This window comes from Aedes albopictus, chromosome 1, assembly GCF_035046485.1.
Source record: "Aedes albopictus strain Foshan chromosome 1, AalbF5, whole genome shotgun sequence".
In the NCBI taxonomy this organism is placed as follows: domain Eukaryota; kingdom Metazoa; phylum Arthropoda; class Insecta; order Diptera; family Culicidae; genus Aedes; species Aedes albopictus.
This window is the reverse complement of record NC_085136.1, coordinates 39,482,828-39,504,679: the sequence shown is the minus strand read 5'-3', so window position 1 is coordinate 39,504,679 and position 21,852 is coordinate 39,482,828. Positions and strand designations below refer to the sequence as shown.

General features: G+C 41.1%; 1 protein-coding gene across 1 annotated transcript; it reads left to right on the top strand.

The window, feature by feature from the left end:
- Positions 1 to 20,009: 20,009 nt before the first annotated feature.
- LOC134284827 (uncharacterized) lies at positions 20,010 to 21,621 on the top strand. The gene is made up of 2 exons (XM_062844154.1): positions 20,010 to 21,009; positions 21,073 to 21,621. The coding sequence occupies exons 1-2, from the start codon at positions 20,014 to 20,016 to the stop codon at positions 21,301 to 21,303; spliced, it is 1,227 nt and encodes a 408-aa protein (XP_062700138.1). The 5' UTR covers positions 20,010 to 20,013; the 3' UTR covers positions 21,304 to 21,621.
- Positions 21,622 to 21,852: the final 231 nt, after the last annotated feature.

The window sequence follows — 21,852 nt, the reverse complement described above, 5'->3', positions numbered from 1 at the left end:
GGTCTCCTGATCGACGATGATTAAGGTCTCTCTCTCATCGCATGTGGATAAATTAACAACTTACCATAGAGTGGTCATTATTTTCTACCTCTGCGCCCAGCGTCGACTACGACGCATGGAGCCAGACCCAGGCTGGACGAAGGGAGGGCAATTAAAATGGATCTTAAGATGAGCCCGAGCTCGAGCCACCCATTTCAATACGGGGAGCCACAATACCGCATGATGATACAGCACGTTCGCGCGATAAAGAGCCTCGGCGAAGTAATTGCAGATTAGCAGCTCGTCGTTGATCCGATCGGTTGGATGCGCGATTGATTGTTTTCGAATTAGTTACTCCAATCTAACGGGCACGCGCCCGATCCGTACGATTTTGGGATCCATCTGGTTAGATTTCAGCTATCTTGCTGCTACTGGAGCAGTTGGATTCAATAACATACTGATTAGCTATGCATCGTGTTCGTTTCTCAAATGGGGCACGTGGATTGATGGTCTAATCTCGAGGGATCATTAGTCAAAATTCGTTTTACGCTTGATTTGGTGCGCAGTTCGAATGCGATATTGAGCTGATCATACTACACATGGTTCAGTCAATTGAACAATTGAAGCTTTAGATTGCTGTCCGTTCGATTTCTTTTGGTTTTGGAGCAACCAAAATTAGATTTTGATCGATATGTTTTAAAAAGCATCAGTTTTGCGTTCAAGAATCGGGGTTCAATTACACAGAATACAGCGGATTGCGAAGCGAAGAAGCAAAACGTGAATTGAATAATTTTCTAGGATACATATCATGATACAGGTAGGGGTGGTGGGGGTAAAGTGGACAGGTGGGGTAAAATGGACAAGGTACAGTTTCATGGCTTTTATTGTTTTTCAAAATGTTTCAACGATTGGAGCTTATGCCTAAGCATGAATCATTATACTTTTGCTGATCTTGAACATTAAAATCAAATAAACCTCTTCAAGATGACAAAAACTTTAAAAATCACGTGAAAAATCGGAAATGATGTAAAATCTGCTTATAATTGCTAAGGTTTTCTTGTAAGTTGTTTTCAAATAATTACAAGTTTTAAACCCTAAACCAATAAAGTCCACGTAGGAGAATATATTTGACAGAAAAAAAAAATTAAGTTTTGTAAAAAAAAAGTTTTTGGAAATAATTTTAACAAAATCAGACCGTGGGGGTAAAATGGACAATCGCTTCAAATTTCACCAAAATTTCATATTATATTTTGCAAACTTCAGAATCATCAGCCGTCATACCTATCGTGAGATAGTTGAAGTAAAAAGTTATAAAAAAATAGTTTATATCAACAAAATATAATTTTCATCCAAAATAGTGCTTGTTTTTTACACTATTTTTACAATAATTATTTAAGTGTGTTTTAAAGTTTGCATTAAAAGTTTGAAAACAACAAAATAAAGATATCGTATGAAATTTGATAGTTTGTATTTAAAAACATAGAAACAATATGCTGTTATATAACTTTTAACGACTTGTTCATTTTACCCCATCGATTGTCCATTTTACCCCCACCATTTTTTTTCACGCTATTTTGATGCACGATTTGGTGAAGAAAATAATCAAAGAAAACAATATTTTTTAAATGCAACCCCTTACAAGATTTCTAGAGTATATCATTACCTTCCATGTAACTCGGAAAAGCAGATGGATTTTGCCGCATTTCCGCTGGAAACGACCAAAATGCTTAGGTTGTCCACTTTACCCCCACCACCCCTATGTTCCGTTTTTATCAACACGGTCGGCGATTTTCAGTTGACAAAAACGGAATAGTGATAAAAACGGAATAATTTTCTTTGACAAAATATTTTGCAACATTTTAATATGAATTGGAAGTTTCACTGTAGAACACATTCTAAAAGTAAAATATGCTGTTTACTATGAAATTTAATTGTTAAAGACATTAATTTTAGCACATCTGCAACCAGTTCAAATTACAGTTTTCTGACTGTGACGCCGACAAGAAGTTTTCATTACATTTGTGACCACATTTTGTGAAATTTATTTTCGGTGAACGCAAGAATGACACATATTACAGTTCCAGTACCCGGATCGACGTTTAAAAATATAACATACTTCCAAGAATTATTAATCTCCAGGAACATAATTTCGATATCCTTACAAAAAAGGATATGTTTACTTCCTTCCGGAAGGCATTTCTCCACGAGTATCATCTTCACAGATTCCTATAAAAGATTCGTCTAGGATACTTTTAGGAATCTCCAGGAATTTTTCTAAGCAAGCACTTGTAACTTCTCCAGAATATTGGATTCCCCAAGAAGTTCCTCCAGAATTCTTCTAGGTTACCTTGTACCATGCCGCTTGTTTATCTTTTGGAATTCGATAAGAATTTTTAGAGAAAAGAAGTTTTGTCCCTTATGTTTTCTTCAGAAATTCCGTGTCGGATCAACCTAGATGTCTTTTTTTTTTTATTTCTCCTGAAGTTTCTTTGGGAATCCCTTCAAATATTCCACTAGGAAATGGAATTTATTAACCTTCCTTATGCATTATGATGGGAACAGCTCGCTGACGTAGTGTACAGTTTGGGTCTGAAATGGCCCTAATGCACAAGGTGGGCCAAAAAAAACTATTTTGGGATTTAACCTAGACATCCTGTTGAAATTAATCCAACTCGAGTTGCTTTGGAGATTCACCAAGATTTTACTTTTGAAATATAGGAGTATCGCCGTTTCTTCAGAATTTCCTGCGGGAATTCTTCCGAGATTACTTTTTGAAATCCTTCCAGAACATTTTTCTGGGGTTCCTCCAAAAAAAATTTCTGGGATTTCTTCAACATTTTTTCTAGAATTTCATCAGAAGTTCTTTCTTGGATTCTTTAAAGAGTTTCCGACGATATTTTTCCCTAGAATGTCTTTCATTCAAAAATTTCTTCTAAGGATTCCTACAGGACTTTCTTTTGGTATTTATGCGCAGTAGAAACACCTACATGTACTGGATCTTTCATTATGAATACTTCCAAGAGGATACTATCTTTCATCTTTGTTATTTCCCCATGATTAGTAGATGAACTAGCATTAGGCTGACAATCTTGTTAAAAAAGATAATTTAATAATAATTCTCCCCGACTTCTTACTGCGTTTCCTGGGAATATCCAAATGGTTTAGTCTAGCAATCTTCCAGGAATTCTTTCCTCAAACCTTCCAGAAATTTCTTCAGGGAGTCCTCCTGATGTTCTGTGTAGAAATCTCAGGGGAGTTATTCCTGAGAATCTTCCAGAATTTCCTAGTGGGAAACCTTAAGAAATTCCTTCTAGGATCCTGTATAAGTTTAGAATTGATGGGATTTTTTTAGGATTTTTTGGGAATCCTTAGATTCTTCTGGGAACCCTTCAGTAGTTTCTGGAGAAATCCCCAGATTGTTTGTCAACTTCCTAGACTCCTCTAGAGAAACTTATTTCTGGAAGACTTAACTCCTAATTCACCTAAAGAAACTTCTGAATTATTTCCTAACGATATCTCAGAAGAAATCCATTAAATAATCTGGAGGAATACAAGGTAGAATCGCTAGTAGAAATTACTGAAGAAAACCAAGATTGCATTTTTAGAGCAATCGGAAGAGGAAATCCTAGACAAAATTCTATATGAATCTCCAGTTTACCTAGTGAATATAGCAGTTTCAGACGGGAAAATTTGGACAGGGTATCAAGAATGACAAGAGTGATCTCTGGTTGAAATTTGAACCCCGTCGAAAAGAAATAGCGACCACAAGAGAAGAATTCAGCACATCACGTATTTTCAAGAAAATCGTGTAAAAAACCGCGTGGAATTTATTGCACTTAAAAAATACCTTGTAAATAAGATTTTGGTGCAAAAAATCAGGCAATGACGGGTAAAACCCCGAACTATTTAAGTTCTCGAAGAACACTTGAAGAGGCAGGCCAAGTTCCAGTTGGTACGTAGAGCTAGAGCAATTTTTCTATCGGACTATTGGTTTAATTTTTCTCATGTTCAAATAAGAAGTAAAATTATGCGTGAGAGAAAGCATAAATTAACATTATCTACAGCTGAATTTGGTGTTCAAAGCTATTGTAGCGTATGCGTCTTCTATGCCATCATTGGTGGTTGCTTCAAATTCACTCATGAATGCATTGCCTCAAGATTAATGTTAAACTTTAAATAACTCGTATTTGAGGCAACAAATTTGACAAAAACTTTAGTGTTGACAAAAACGGAATGAAATGTTGACGAAATCGGATAGTGACAAAAACGGATAGTGACAAAAACGGAACATACCTGTAAATACAAATGATTTCTTTTTTTTTTTGCTCTTGGTTAGAGTAAGGTGGGGCAAAAGTTCGACCCTAGTTGAAAATTCAATATTTTTCAAAAAACTAAAGCTGATATATATAAATGAATACCGTCTGGTGATTCTACCATCCATGAACTAAAAATTTGCTGAACAAAGTTACACCAAATGTCTTTTCAATTTTAAGTTACAATACTTTTGTATGTGTGTGTCTTATTCGAACTTTTGCCCCACCCCTGGGGCAAAAGTTCGAATCTAGTGTTTGTAGAATTTCGCTAACCGTAGCACACTATTTTGACACTTTAATAATAGGAATACCTGAAATCAATTAATATTTGATGTTGGAACTGGAATACACTTTAAAGTTCGATCTGGATTTTACCCAAATCAGGGTTAAATTTACTACACCAAAATATAGTAGTTTTCCGCGAAATTCAGATCAAACAACATTTTTTTCAACTTTGATCGAATTTTCTTACAAATTCCATTCTTTTTATAGATAATATAGACATTTTGCAGAATTTGAGGTTTTTACCTCAAAAGGTTTCGACCTTTTGTCCTAGTTTATTTTTTTCACATTCAACCTTTTGACCCTTTCGACCTTTCGACCTTTAGACCTTTTGTCCTAGGTATTTTTTTTATTTCGACCTTTCGACCTTTTGACCCTTCGACCTTTTGACCTTCGACCTTTTGACCTTCGATCTTTTGTCCTACAACCCGGTGAATCATCCTGAAATGCCATGAATATCAGATCCCCCCGCATCACCTATTCATCGTTTTCAAGGCGGCATACGACAGCATCCACTGCGTAGAGCTGTGTAAAACCATGTACGAGGATGGCTCTTCGGAAGCTCACAAGACTGATAAACTGAATTGCTCGGATGAACAACAACAAACAATGATCCTCGGCGTCGTATCCAAGTCATCTTTGGATCGTTTGATGATACCTCGGTGAACATCAGTAGTCTGACAGTAATATATATGGCGAAGGGAAAATTACCATCGCATGCGATGCATCTGGTAAAGGTGCATAATACAAATCCACTGAAGACTTGGCTTCATCGCAATAAACGACATAACTTAATCGCATAAGCGAGCGAACACAAATTGTCAAATGAATTCAAAAAATAACGTGCTGTAATAATTATACGACTTCACTTGGTACTTCATGTTATAAGTTATTATACCAATTCAATTCCCATTGGTGTATGGAAAGGTTCACATAAATGTAAAACAAGCTTATTAAAACAAACACATTAACTCGTATAAGTGAGAACCGTTTATGTTTGTATTAGGTTGAAGAAGTCGTTATTGACAAAATCGTCGTGATTGACCAATGTAAAGCAGTTTTCTAGTTCAAAACTGTACATTTTGCAGTGATTTGCGGATGGAGAATGGAGCTCAATGAATACATATTCAATGTAAATATATCAGTTTTGAACGACAAAGCTACGAAATTAATTAATTAGACTGTTTCACATTTAATTTTTGATTAATTAACAATTAACTTTATATAATTTTATATAATAATAAAATAAATCGCATAAGATGCTACATTATACCGCAATAGTGCACATCGTAAATCGTAGTAGATGTGATATAGCATTATTATTGTACCACCAGTGCACGCATATTGCCTCCACTTTTCTACGCATAGAGCGCTTTTGCTGCATATTGTCCGTTGTGACATAACCGTATAAAAGGGTTCCGGGTCATTTGGCCGAACGCCATTTGACCGAAAGGGTCATTTGGCCAAATGTCATTTGGCCGAATGCTGTTTGGCCGAATGCTGTTTGGCCGAATGCTGTTTGGCCGAAAATAAATGATGAACTTAAGTGACCATGCCACTATTCCTCGCATCAGAATAACTCGAAAGAACAGCCTATGATTCAAAGAAGGAAAAATCTTTGGTAAAATATTGACAGGTTCAACGCCAACTAATCACTGAATGTTAAAACTAGAAAGAATAGCCTATGATTGAAAGAAGGAAATATTTCTGATGACCAAATTGGTAATTGGAATGTCAAAAACTTCCTTCCTTCCAAAATTCTTTTGGACATAATTCGGCCAAACGGCATTCGACCAAACGACCATTCGGCCAAACGACCATTCGGCCAGATGACATTTGGCCACATGGCGATCGGCCAAACGGCATTCGGTTAGTGAAATTCCGAAAAAAATCCACAGCTCAGGTGAGATTTGAACTCACGACCCTTATTCGCTAGACAAGTGCTTTTCCAACTAAGCTACCAAGCCAATTAATGACACGGCATTTTAGTTGTCATAAGGTAATTCAAATCTCATCGATCATGTTTCATGCTTCCCTTAACTTGCACCGCAAATATATCGCAAATTGTATAAAAGTATGTATACTGGGTCATAAACTTTATAATATGTGCAAATTTATTGTCTGGGAAATACAGATACGTCCTTCTGGAATGTTGCAGCCCATGCTATTCATACAGACACAACCTCGATTCATTATGGATTGGTAACTTAGTCATGAATTTCTGAATCATTTATCGAAAATTCAGTCCACTGACAAATAGATTTTAATTTGGTGAAACAGCAATCTACAGTTCACAATTACCTCATTACCTAACTTTCAACTACAATTCGATTCAGACTGGGCATTCCAAATGCTACACCAAATCCTCGCCATCACCGTTGACAGCTTTTGCGCCTGACTGCAACATAAAACTAAATTTACAACCAGCCATAACAATTCACAATTTCCGTTGGAACACATCAAATCGCTTAGCCAAGCATATGCAAAACTCCTAAAAGTTGCTCGTATCCTTCTCCGCAACCCCGGTAGCAATAAATTATCCTTCCGGTCGGTCTCCCTGCTGCCACTTCATCGATATCCATAACAATAAAATCAATTCTAAAAATATTTACATCTCCGATTTTTAATATTTGGCTGATTTGCACACTCCATCCCTTTTGTGCGCCTTAGGGGTAAGTGTAGGGATGCATCCCATTCCCTCCCTACGTTCCCATCATCATCATCGTCAAAAACTGCGGATATGTGACACAGTCAATCAACCTCAAAAACGAGCGCATCAGTTCCTGCTTTTCCCATTCCGGACTGGGTAGGTACTGAGGCGAGAAGGCACATTCCCAGAGTGGCGAAACAATGGGTCCTCCGAAGAGCGCGGTGTGGTAGCTCGGGCACTATCTGTCAAAAATTAAATATTTATGAGCAATCAAACGAGCGTGTGTCAGTCACAGCATCGATCGAACTCATCAAAAATTGCCCTGCCAGATAGAGTGCTGTGCAGTGTGCACCCCGTTGCGATATGGGATGCCATTTCGGGGTATACAATGCACAATGGATGGGATTCCCTCCACGTGTGGATGTGCAAAAATCAGCGAAGGTCAACGAGATGTGGTTGACTTGCGCCCCTAAATGTAAGTGCTGAGGAACGCGAGAATGCGTTTTGCATTTTTGGCGGGAATCATGCGAGGATTGTTGGAAGATTCACCGGAAAATATGGAATAGTGGCTGAATAGGGTTTCCAGTTCAGATCATGGGAAAAGTTGGCAGTAAAGCTAGTGAACCAGGCGTCGGTGCTGTACGTGAACTATGAAAGGCATTTTTCAGAGTCTCAATCCGTCTTTTCGTTTGACGAAAAATCAGTGTCGACACTCGTTGTAAGAACTAGTTATTCATGTACTTTAAGCATAATTTTGAATAACTGCACTTCATCATATCATTCTGGCTACCCTATTGAGCCCAATTCTAAATTCCAAAGCCAAACAGAAGTTTCAGCAGATATCATCCACCGGGAGCGGCGGGAGCCACCAACATCTCGTAAAGTGTGAGCTTCCGTGGTAATAAAATAAAACAGCTCACTTCCTTCCAGTTGGCAGCAGCAGAGTTGCGGCGCCCATCGACTTGGCAAAGATCTCCCAAGATATGCAGATTACTACCGACTCGACAGTCTTGGGCTTTTGTTTCCTTCGCCCACCTCCATTCACTGACAAGCTGCCCCTCCTTGTTAGACTCGGAGCAGCAAAGATACAACCTACGACGATCGGATTGATAAAAATGCAAATAAAAATAAATTATATTTACTCGCAGAAATAAATCGATCCCCTGCTAAACAACGGAAATTGCGCAAACAAACAAATCGAGCGGTTTTTCGTTTCTTTCCCTATTCTAATCTTTGGATGCTGGGCTGAGGTGGTACGAAACGGTAAAGAAAAATCAGAAACGATATTAGATTATGAACGAACGTCAAACGACTTTGACTTCGACGCCGTTAGTTGCAGCAACGTTGCGCCGTGCCGACTAGGGCAGTTGCTATCAATCGATCAACGACAATCTACGATGGAGAAGCAATTTTTTACCAATTTGGGAACTTTTCTATCAACGCCGGCTTAGCCGTGTTAATAGTAATGTGGGGTGTTATGGCACCAATCATAACAGCCATAAATTGCTCTTATCATTGAATCAGATTATTTATTTCTGAGTAAACTGCCGCTTGTTCCATTCAACGCATTTTGGGTAAATGGCATTACCTCAACTGACATAAGGATTGCTCACTCACCTGATTGGTTTCAAAACACTACCGTGGTAGTCTTGAATGAGGAATGCGCCTTTTCGCCTTTCTCGTACACCAAAGTGTACTGAAAGGCTGTATGTACACTCAAAAAAAGATTTTTTTATGAAAAACTCGGAGGGTCATGTCATGATGCCATGATATCTGTATGTGTATGTTTGTGTGTATGTCTGTGCGCAAAAAAGTTCACTCACTTTTATGACACTTCCCATTGGCCGATTTTTTGGATTTAAGCACCAATCGAACCGGAATTTTACCGCATTGTTTGCTATGAAAAATGGTCTGGATCGGTCAATGCGTTCCGGAGTTATGGCCATTCCAGTGATCCGGACCAGCACCGTGTAGCATACCTAGATGTGTAAACCTTTGTAAACATCGAAATAATATCGAATGCATATATGAAGGCTTGACAAAGGTCAAAGCTGACGATCCCCTAACCATGCTATTGTTAATGGTATAAAAGACCAATCAATCATTGTAACTTTCTCTTTTATTGCTCACTCCTTGAGCCAACAACATCAGCACGAATAAATAGTAAGTACCATCCTAACCGAGTGTTTGAACCCAACCCGAAAGACACATTACACCGGTAGAACTGGCCGTATATAAAACTGAATCAAGCCTCATCATGAGACACATCAAAATGTGGCGAATTTTGTAGCCTTTTGTATGGTTGACGAAAATCAACACTGGAGCCCAGAAATTCCACGATGTCGGCCCAACATTCCAGATGGCAGCCTAATATTCAACATGGCGGCTGTATAATAGAGTTTTATGCTCTCTAAACCCATGCAATATTATGGGGTGAAAATGGCGACCAGAATATCCAAGATGCCGGTATAAAATCGAAGACGGCGGCTTCAAATTCAAGATGGCGGCGATTTGGGCTCTAAAACCATGCAATATGGGTATATTTGGCATTGGGTAAATATCAGAAGTTCAAAACTAACGACAAAAATATCCAAGATGGTGGTATAAAATCCAATATGGCGGCTCCAAATTTCAGATTACGATTTTTTAATAGAGTTTTAGGCTCTCAAACAATGGATTATGGGTATATTTGGTATACGGAAGATGTCTGGAGATCAAAAATAATGAACAGAATATCCAAGATGGCGGCTCAAAATTCAAGATGGCAGCTGTTTGTTGGAGTTTCAGAACCTAATACCATGCAATACGGATATATTTCATAAGAGGAAGATGTCCGGAGTCCAAAAATGGCGACCAGAATATCAAGATGGCGACCCAAAATCCAAGATGTTGGTTCCAATTTCAAGATGGCGGCTGTTTATTGGATTTTTAGGTCCTAAAACCATGAAATTTTATATATGGTATTGGGAAGATGTCCGGAGTCCAAAAATGGCAACCAGAATATCCAAGATCGCGGTCTAAAATCCAAGATAGCGACTCCAAATTCCAGATGGCGGTTGTTTAATGGAGTTTAGGCTCTAAAACCATGCAATATGGAAATATTTGTTATGGGGAAGAAGTATGGAGTTCAAGAATCGTGACCGGAATACTCGCTCAGAGAAAAGGGGCATTGACACACAGCAAGAAAAGGCAGTCCAGAAGAAACAGAGAAGCGAACAAGAGCGCTGCAGCAACCGAAGTGATCATGGATGTTCACTGTGGAGAGCCAACAGGCGAAGAAGAAAAAGTGAAAGGAGAGAAAGAAAAGAAGCAAAACCACCGTTGTCTCCCAAAAACGAGAGGAAAAGGGCGATGCATGATTGTTGAGGCAAACGACATGACGACGCATGCTGTGCTCCTTAGAAGAAAGAGAGTAAGGACCCAGAGTTTAAGGAGATGGGGGAAAACGTGTGTTAAGATCATCACGCACTCGAATAGGAGAGATGCTGTTCGAGCTTAAGATGGATCCGGCGATTAAGAATTCGGCATTCAGGGAGCTGAGGCGCGCACTGATTGAGCAGTGCAACGTTGAAGGACCGATCGCATTTCATATAAGGAAGTCGGATGTAGGCACCCAAATGGCGACAATCCGTTTGCCAGCGGAGGCTGCCAACAAGCTGGTGGAAACTGGCAAGATCAAAGTTGCATGGTAAATGGAGCGATGCTTCAAATTTATAGAGTTTGGCCACCAGGCGAGGAATTGCAATGGCGATGGAAATGGCCATGTTGCACGAGCCAATCCAAGTACATGCTGTGTAAACTTGAAGGCGGAAACGACCTTAAGACGAGAGGTTTTGAATGCCCGGCCTATGAAAAGGCGAAGGTAGGCCAACAATAATTGACATAACCCAAATCAGTAGCAATCATAATGACACCGTACATCAACTGTTGCGGCAGTCGACAACAGACAAAGTATGATGTCGCAATTATCGCAGAGCCGTATCGGGTGCCCCTCCCCCGAGAACGGCAATTGGGTGAAGGATAGAGCCCAGATAGCGGCCATACAGGTGATGGATAAATTCCCCAACCAATAAGCGGTCGAGAGTTCATACGACTAACAAAATCAATGGAGTCTTCCTTGTTGGAGCTAGTCCACCATGGCCATAGTTGCAGCCAATCCATCCGCCCAAGGATCCCGTGCTGCGACTCCGCGGCTTATGCGGCCGATCCTTCTCCCGGTCGATACGTGCTGTGGAACACGCTCCTGGGCCCATAACCTGTAGGAGGCTAGTCCACCATGGCCACGCAGGCCATAGCGAGGCTAGCTCCGTCGATGCCTGTTTCTAAATTACAATGAAAATAAAACGCTAGACATCTTCCATCAAACTAGACGGCTGCCGACTGATACCTCAATCAGCAACCGCCACACTCTTTATTCATTCCAGGTATATACAATTTGACATTCTTCTTTAATAACAACATACCTAGGCCAACTAATCTACCTCGCTCCAACACTACAAACTCGTACCTGAAGGTTCGACGCTACCCGAGCGTTCAACGCTACCTAACTTCCAACATTCCTGACCAGCTCACTATGGGGCGGCTCCATACAAACAGGTGGCCAAACATATTTTCGCGTCATTTTTATAATGTCTTGCTCCTATTCGTAGGGTTTATGGCTCAAAAATACGAAAAACATGTTGAACAGGTTGTATCAACACAACAGTTTCAAACAGCATGAAATTACAAGGGCATTGCATACTTTTAGGCGTTTAAGGATTTATGTTCCTATTTACAAAATGGATTCCAATTCGTAAAAACACGCTTCGCTAAGAGATCCAAGACCAGATTTAGACTGCACTAAAATTGATCTACCGATAAAAGTGGCCATGACGACCAATTGTTTCCTCAGAGGTATTTAATGGCCAATAGGGTAATTTTATAAAGCAATAATGTATCTCAATCATCGCCGACAACATGATTGGAATTGCAGAATAGCAGCTAGTAGCAGCCAAATTTGATTTCAATGCCTCCAAGGGATCCTAAACAAAGACATAGGAATAGTCCCGAAGCGAAACTCAGCGAAACTTTTTTTGTATGGAACGGTTTGTATGGGAAAATTTTTAATTTTTTGATGTGGCATCATTTAATAGTTTTACAATCAACATTTCTACGTCTGATACGTCATTCGAAAGGTTTATAAGCAAGCTTATAGAAAAGTTATAGAAAAGTTTGACATTTTCCATTTAAGCCGAAGATATGCAAAGTTGAACATTTTATTAATTTTACAACAAAATGGCAATGGTCTCATTCTGCTGCCAATATCTCGATAAGTATAGGGATTAGCAAACTGATATTCTAGGGTTTACTGGTCCAAGTGGTCTACTTCCAACTACCGAAGCTTAATCTCAAATTGAATAAAGTCAATTTTCGATTTTTGGCCACCTGAATCCCCTTAGTGCAGCTGCTATGCACCTCCAAGGTGGTAGAACGAAGAGTACGACAGGATGTTGGAAGCGATGCACTGCAGTTCTGCAGTTCGTCGTAGGAGGAGTGCTCACACAGCGATTACCAACCAATAATCTACACAATCGGCCGGTGATCCTCTACTATAACGAGGTGATCGAGGGCCCTTGAACAGAAGTGAAAGACACAGGACTTCGACAGGGAGGTCTTTGACGAGGCGGTAGCAATGTCATGTGACGCATAATTATTGGTAAGAGAATTGGAGCACAGGTGCCGACGGCGCCCAACCTACTGGTGGAGTAAACGCTCAGTACTCTCCGTGCTACATGTCTCCGAACTAGGAGAAAGTAAGAACGGATGATGAGGGGAAAAGTGGAGACTCTTGCGTTCGTGGACTCCGGCTTGCCTGACTTTCAAGCGCAAGATTTGGCAGAGCCAGTCGGACTGCTTCAAAGTGCTGTGCCGACATGCTGATGATAACCCATGGGGTAACGCGTATCGTATCGAATCGTGGTGGGGAAGTTGAAGGGCCCGGCTACACTCGTTGAAATGTGTCCGTACAAGTTGAAGACGATCGTGGAAGGTCGTTTTCTGCGCTACCACTAAACTATGTGGCCGAATACGCCAAACGAAAACGAAGAAGGTGCATCCAGAGGCTCACTGATCTCCAATGAAGAGCTAACACTAGTTTCCAAGGTCCTGTAGGTAAGGAGTGCTCCTGGACCGGATGGAATCCCCAAATTTGGCACTAAAAACAGACGATGCAGCCATTTCCTGACATGTGATAAGGCTATTTTCCAGACAGATGGAAGGTCCAGAAGCTGGTTTTGCTGCTAAAAGTGGGGAAGCTGTAAGGGTACCCATAATCGTACTGTCCAATATGTCTGCTGGACAACCTCGGAAAGCTACTGGAGAAGATCATCCTTAACAGGCTCAGACAGTGCACTGAAGACGAGCGCGGTCTTTCGAGAAGGCAATTCTGATTCCGGAAGGGAGTCTCCACGAGCATCCACGAAGAAGAGAGATAATCTGGTTTGCGCCGTAGTGACGATTGGCGTTCACAACGCCTTCAATAGTGCTAGCTGGAGGCTACCGTAATAGCACTGTATAGGATGCAGGTGTCTAGCTACCTGTGCAACATGCTGAAAAAGTTACTTCCAAAACCGAGTCCTGGTGTACGAAACGTAGATTTGTCCCTTTTTCAGGTACCAGCAGAATTCGGTTCTGGAGACTAGCTGCATAGATCTATACTGGGATCATTAGTGCCAATCGGCCTGACATTGTGGTCAACAACAAAAGGATAAAGTGGTTAACTCTCATAGACATCGCTGTACCATTTAATCATACTATTCAATCTCTGGCAAGATAACAATGTACTACGACCTGGCGGAGTAGCTCAAGCAGGTGTGGCACTGTGGAGGACGTCCGTATAGTTCCGATAGTCCTCTTGGCGGCCAAAATTGGTCTCTAGCTCTCTCCCGAAGTCCCTTGATGAGTTGAGGAATGGGGAAGTACCCGAACAGCATCCAATGAGCGGTGATTCTTGAGACCTGTAGTAGAATAAGTCTTCATAACTCAAGATAAGTAGACTGGTTAAGATAATAAGCAAACCCGCTAATGATACCTACAAAGCCGGTAGTCTGTGTTGGGCTGATCATATCGCATGAATGCCGGAGGAATTCCTGGTTTAAATAATATTCAGTAAAGTACACGGAAGAGGTAAGTGAGTGGCAGGCAGCACACACGATGGTGGTTTGCGATTGAAGAGGACCTAAGGATACTCAACATCCAAGGTGACTGAAAGCGATTGATTCAGCACAGGGTTGAATGACGAAGATTTCTTTATTTTGCCAGCGAATATTGATCCACCAAACAACAACAAAAGAAGCATCACAACATTTCAAGCCAGTCTGCACGTGAATCGAACATGTGTTCCCGTTCGTTTTTTATCGCCATTATCCCGACAAAATCCTCGCAACGATATCTCCTAAATGTTTCGAATTTGTTTACAAATAAACACAGCCCAAATAGGGCTCATTTTTTTAACCCCGGGAGAGAGACAGCGGCGACCACCTGCGCGTAACTCCAAACACCCGGAATTGGCCATAAACGTATCGACCTAAACACAGTCCCGGAGCAGTGCTAATCCGGTAATGATCTCCCGGAAAATGGCACATTCTATGGGCCTGGAGGATGAGCAGAAAAAAAATCAGCGACAAGTGCATGGCACCAACGACACACAGACGACCGACGAGAAGATTTCAGGCCTCAATAAACATCGTACTTTATTAGCGGCTTATGGCCCTTCAACCACGCGGCACCGCCCGGTCTGGGACCAATCCGATTTGAATGTTCCTAATCGTCCCCTGTGCGTTCTCTCGGCATCTCGCCTCCTCGTCTCGTCGCTCATAAAATTATGATAATAACAAAAAATAATACCCAAACCCCTCCGGCAGCTCGGGGAAAAGCCTAATCAAATCTTTGCTCCTGCATTTTTCGGATGAAGGAGGATTCACCCTTCAGTTAGTGGAAGGTATTTGGTGAAAGCAGCACGGGTAAAAAATAAGGATAAAAAAGATTTTGAAAAAGGATCAAAGCCAAAATTCACCTGAAGTATTTACACACGGCATTTGGGTTACGAGACGCATGCATATAATATGAATTTTAGATATCACAACGTAGCTAATTATTGGTTAAAATGGTAATTTAAAACTTATGCAAGCATCATGTCACCAAATATTATGACATTTTGGAACATTGTAGATAAAAAAAAACGAAGAAAACTCGTGTATCGACTATTTAATAATTGATGCCCTTTCTACAGTCTACATGAGGGTTTGCAGCTCACTTTCCATACGACACTCAATCAAACTTGCTTCGCAGAATACTTGCACCTTTAATCCCTCTATGATTAATTCAGGGATTCCTTTGGACCCATTCAGAATATTCTTCATAGAATCCTAATATGAACTCTCGCTAGAATTTCACCCCGAATTACGTTCCTCAGTCACGCTCAGTGCTCGCCAGATCACGCGATGGCTGGTTTGCCCATCGTGCTCTCTGCGCGCACGCAATCTTGTACCAACCGGATCAATAGCAAGCACCAATTATGCAGAGGAATTCCACTAGGAATGTCTCCGGAAGTTACACACTCCACTAGACATACAACCAGTAATTCTTTTGGAATTCCCCCAAGAATTCCACCACAAATTCCATTAGAAATTCCACTAGGAATGTCTCCGGAAGTTACACACTCCACTAGACATACAACCAGTAATTCTTTTGGAATTCCCCCAAGAATTCCACCACAAATTCCATTAGAAATTCCACCAGGGGGGGGGGGAATTCCTCATGGAAATCCAATGGAAATTCCTCCACGATTAAGGATGCTTCTAGGAATTCCATTGGGAATTCCTCTGGGATTTCCATTGGGAATTCCACTGAGAATTCCTCCATGATTCCCATCGAGAATTTTTTCACGAATTCTGCTAGAAATGCCTCCAGCAATTCAACTGTGAATTCCTCCAGGAATTCCACTGGGAAATCCTCCAGGATTTCCACTGAGAATTCCTCCAGCAATTCCACTGAGAATTCCTCCAAGAATTCCACCGAGAATTCCTTCACGAATTCTGCTAGAAATTCCTCCAGGAGCTCCACTGGGAATTCTTCCACGATTTCCGCTGTGAATTCTTCCAGGAATTTCACTGAGGATTCGTCCAGCTATTCCACTGCGCATTCCTTCTCGAATTATACTAAAAATTCCTCCTGGAATTTCACTGGGCATTCCTCCAGGAATTCTACTGAGAAGTCCTCCAGGAATTCCACTGGAAATTCCTCCAGGAATCCTACTGTGAATTCCTCCAGGCATTCCACTGAAAATTCCTCCAAGAATTCCAACGAGAATTTCTTCACGAATTCTGCTTGAAATTCCACCAGGAATTCCACTGTGAATTCCTCCAGGAATTCTACTGGGAAGTCCTCCAGGAATTCCACTGTGAATTCCTCTAGCAATTCTACTGAGTATTCCTCCATGAATTCCACCAAGAATTCCTTCACGAATGCTGCTAAAAATTCCTCCAGGAATTCCACTGGGAATTCCTCCAGGTATTCTACTGCGAGTTCCTCCGGCAATTCCACTGTAAATTCCTCCAGGAATTCCACTGGGAATTCCTTCAGCAATTCCACTGAGAATTCCTTCAGGAATTCCTCTGAGAATTCCTCCAGCAATTCCATTGACAATTCCTTCATGAATTCGGCTAGAATTTCTCCTGGAATTCTACTGGAAATTCCTCCAGGAATTGTACTGGGAGTTCCTCCAGAAATTCTACTGGGAGCTCCTCCAGGGATTCCACTGTGAATTCCTTCAGGGATTCCACTGAGAATTCCTGCAGCAATTCCACTGAGAATTCCTCCAGGAATTCCTCTGAGAACTCCTACAGCAATTCCACTGAGATTTCCTTCACGAATTCGGCTAGAATTTCTCCTGGAATTCCACTAAGAATTCCTCCAAGAATTCTACTGGGAAGTCCTTCAGAAATTCCACTGGAAGAATTCCAGGAGTTCCACTGGGAATTTCTCCATGAATTCCATTGAGATTTCCTCTAGAAATTCCATTGATATGTCCTCCAGAAATTCTACTGGGATTTGCTCCAGAAATTCCACTGAGAATTCCTCCAGAAATTTTACTGAGAATTCTTACAGGTATTCCACTGGAAATTTCTCCAGGAATTCCTTCAGGAGTTTCATCAAGAATTCCTCCAATATTTCCACCAAGAATTTCCCCGGAAATTTTACCATGAATTCATTCAGGTAATCCGTCTAGAACTCAACTAAGAACTCTACCAGAGATTCCACCAGAAATTCCTCCAGGAATTCCACCAGTACTTCATCCAGGAATTCCACAAGGAATTCCTCTCGGAATTCTTCCAAAAATTCCCTCAGAGATTTCTTCAGGAATTGCACCAACCATTTTTTCCAGGAATTCTCCCTGGAATTTTGTCCAGGAATTCCTCCTGAAATCCCCACAGGAATGTTACCTAGAATTCGTCCAGGAAATTCACCTGGAACTCCACTTGGAACGCCACCAAGGATTCCACCAAAATTCCACCAGCATTGTATCAATAATTCCTCTAAGAATAACATCAGGAATTCCTCCAGGAATTTCATCAGGAATTCCTCCATAATTTTCACCAGGAATTCCCCTAGAAATAATACCTTGAATTCGTCCAGGAAATCCACCTTGAACTCCACTAGGAACTCTACCAGAGATTCCACCTGAAATTCCTCCAGTTTTGCCACAAGGAATTCCACAATTCCTCCAGAAATTCCCGTAGAGATTTCTTCAGGAATTCTAGCAGCGACTCCTCCAGAAATTTCAGTGCTCTTCAAGGAATTCTACCAGAAATTTTTCCAGGAATTCTTTCAAGAATTCCAACAAGCATTCCATCAGGGTTTTTTCCAAGAATTCCACCAGGAATGTCTCCAGGAAACTCTTCAAGAATTGCACCATAAATTTCTCCGAGAATTCCACCAGGAAATCCTTCAATAATTTCACCAGGCATTCCCTCAGAAATGTCACCAGGAATTCGTGCAGGAAATCCACCTGGAACTACACTAGGAATTCCACCAGGATTTCTAGCAGAAATTCGTCCAGTAATGCCACAAGGAACTCCTCCAGGAATTCTTCCAGCAATTCCCCCAGGGATTTCTTCAGGAATTTTGCCAGAAATTTTACCAGACATTCCACCAAGAGTTCCACATGAAATTCCACTAGGAATTCCCCCAGGAATTCCCCCAGGAATGCTGGGAATTCAAAACGGAATTTCTGCAGAAGTTTCTGGTGAAATTTCTGATGATTTCCTGCCGAAATTCCTGATGGAATTCCTGGAGAAAATCCTGACTGAATTCCTTGTGGAATGGGGCACGTTCGGTGTAGTACAAGATTTGTAGTAATGAGCTGAATTTTAGTATGGTGAGAAGGTCAATTCTCCGTTTCTGCAATGAAATGGTGCAAAAAGCGCGGGTATTATGATTCCTTGTCTAATTTGATGCTGTTTGAGCAAAACTTTTGATAACTATGTTGTTTATGTTGCAAGGAATGGAGAAAACAACAACACTGTTGTCCAAAGTTTTGCTCAAACAGCATCAAATTAGGCAAGAAATCATAATACCCACGCTTTTTGCACCATTTCATTGCAGAAACGGAGAATTGACCTTCTCACCATACTAAAATTCAGCTCATTACTGCAAATCTAGTACTTCACCGATCTGTCCTATTCCTGATGGAATTCATTGTGGAAGTCCTGACGGAATTCCTTGTGGTATTCCTGATGGAATTGCTGGTAGAATTTCTGGTGGAATTCCTGATGAAAATCCTGGTGAAATTCTTGATGGAATTCCTTGTGGAATTCCTAATGGAATTTCTGGTGAAATTCCTGATGAAATTCCTGGTGTAACTCCTGATAGAATTCCTAGCAGAACTCCAGATGGAAATCCTTGTGGAATTCTTGATGAAACTCTTAGTGAAATTCTTGATGAATTCCTGGTGAAATTCCTGATGGAATTCCTTGTGGAATTCCTAATGGAATTCCTTGTGGAATTCCTAATGGAATTTCTGGTGAAACTCCTGATGAATTCCTGATGGAATTCCTTGTGGAAGTCCTGATGGAATTCCTTGTGGTATTTCTGATAGAATTCCCGGAGAAAATCCAGACTGAATTCCTTGTGGAATTCCTGACGGAATTCCTGGTTGAGTTCCTCCACGACTGCAACTGCGAATTTCTCCAGGAATCCCTTCACGGATTTCCTTTAGAATCCGTTCTGGATATTCTCCAGGATGTTTCACTAGGAGTTCAACCTGGAATATTTATGCACGAAATCGACCTGGAGTTTCCTCAGCTCCAACTTCTGGGTTTCCTAAACGAATTCCACAATGAAATGCTTCAGAAATTTTGTTGGAAACTTTATGAAGAAATCCTCAATAATTTCCTCCAGATATTGTACCGGATGCCATTAGGAATTTCATATGCTTCAAAGAATGCTACATGGAGCTCACCCTATGATACAGTCAGAAAGACGAACAAGAATTTTTCAAAGAATATCGCGAATTGCACCTTGGCACACACTCTGTAAACCTCTGCACTGACACATGATTGATCTTTTCCAAACATAGCAATCAACTTTGAACCAACCATTTATGCTAGTACACTGAAGCAATGCAATGCCAATCGTTTGATCTAAATTATAGTCCATCCAACAACGTTGTTACATTTCTAATGAGATGTCTCCAGAGTAGACGCCTGAACTTGTCCCAAGGAAACATTTCCACTGCACACCTCGCCGAAAATGGATCGTTTTCGCCAAGCGGCCACACAAGTGCGCATTCAGTACCGCGTTCTGAAGCACACCTACTGGCACTACGAACCAGACAAGGACTTCTACCGGTTGGTGAACATTTTCCTTTCCCTTTCGGGAGTTTGCTACACTCCGGCCAACATTTGGGAACGCATCGCTTGGGGCTGCTACCAGGCGATTTCCGTTTGTCACTACTTCCTGACGTTGATCCACTTCGTCGAGGCGATGGTCGAGTGGAAGCATCTGGTGCCCATCATCTGGAACTTTGTCGAGTTTTTCATGATGTGTACGGCAATTTGTAAGAGCAATATTATACAACACCACATGAAGGAGATTTTGGCCGCGCAGAAGTTTGTGAATAGGAGACAGGCTGCGTCCGGTGATTCGGAAGAGGATTCGAAGGCTCGGAAGGTGCTGTTTAAAATAATACAGACCTTGCCGGGGACGTTGATTTGGGTGATCGGAACGGTTGTTGTGCTGGCTGCCATTACGATTGGGCCGGATGACCCCCTGTTTGGACAGTCGCAGTTCTTTCATAGACACGTCAGTGGCTGGAGAGCACGAATTGTACATATAATTCTCAACTCCGCTCTGTTCCCAATCTGGGTCGGGAAAACTTACTGCTCTACCATACTGATATCCTGCCTGTTGATGGGATTGAAAACGGAACTTACGATTATGTCACAAAGATTTAGTGTTCTTTGTGACAATTTCGAACGAACGAGCTTGGAAAATTTCCAGGAATCCCTCATGGTGTGCCTCAGGCAGCAAAATCAAATTCTAGATCAACTGATTCAACTGCAGTCGTTGGTGCGATATGATTTCCTGGTCGTCTACTATGGAGGGCTGATCACAATCGGATCGCTTATTTTTATTCCCACAACGGACGGTTTGACCATAGGAAGTTTCATCCTTACTTTGGGGATCACGGTGTTTTTCATCGAAAGCTTCCTCTGGTGCTGGCTGGTGGAATCGTTCGGGAATATTGTGAGATGCATTTCAAGCTACATATATCTATGATTATTCCTACTTTGAACTTTATATTTTCAGAACGACACCATCGAGGAGAAGATCATGGACGTGATTGTGATGATCCCTCACGATGCAACTCGGCACTCGGAATACATTCGCCTCCGGACGCAGCTGATGATTATGAAAATTGGTACCCGATTCAGCGCCAAGTTCAACTGTGGGGGAGTTTTTGACATTACCGTTGAAGCTGTTGGGAAGTTGCTGAACATTACGTATTCGTTGGTTACATTTTTGCTGAATTTCACTTAGACTGGAGGTCGAAATGATGGAAACACTTATTTGAACAAGATGGATACAAATTCAATGTAAAGTTATATTACAGTTGCTAGACAAAACCTCACAGCGCATGTTTCAGTCTCCTTTTGGTCCTTTTAATTTGTATTACATATCAAAAGATTAGAATTTAGAAGATGGTCTGAGAAAAAAATAAGAATTGAAAAAATAGGAAACTTCCATGTTGATGATCCTCGCCAATAGGTCAATTTATGTGCATTTCCAAAACTGTGCCCATTTATCATGTCTATTATTCTGTTCCTTTCTAATAAAATAAATCTTCAGCATACAGTTCTTTGTCGGCAAATGAAATGCCGTTTGCGCCTCGTTTAAAATCAGCACGGTACTGAAAAAATCTTTACTGCTTGTCGGCAAACATTGTTACCTCAAAAAGCTCAGAACCAGCAGCAATAAACTCGCAGTTGGATACAACAGTCGAAGGTCACTCGGGTTGGTAGTGCAAATTGATTCATATCCCAGCCGACAGGGATGTCCCTTTCTGTCTAAGTCGGCAATGATGAATCC

Bases quoted from the DNA above. Each gene is read 5' to 3' on its own strand.
- LOC134284827 (XM_062844154.1), top strand. From the start codon at position 20,014: ATGGATCGTTTTCGCCAAGCGGCCACACAAGTGCGCATTCAGTACCGC. The intron at 21,010-21,072 runs GTGAGATGCATT...TTATATTTTCAG, and splicing joins TGGAATCGTTCGGGAATATT to AACGACACCATCGAGGAGAA.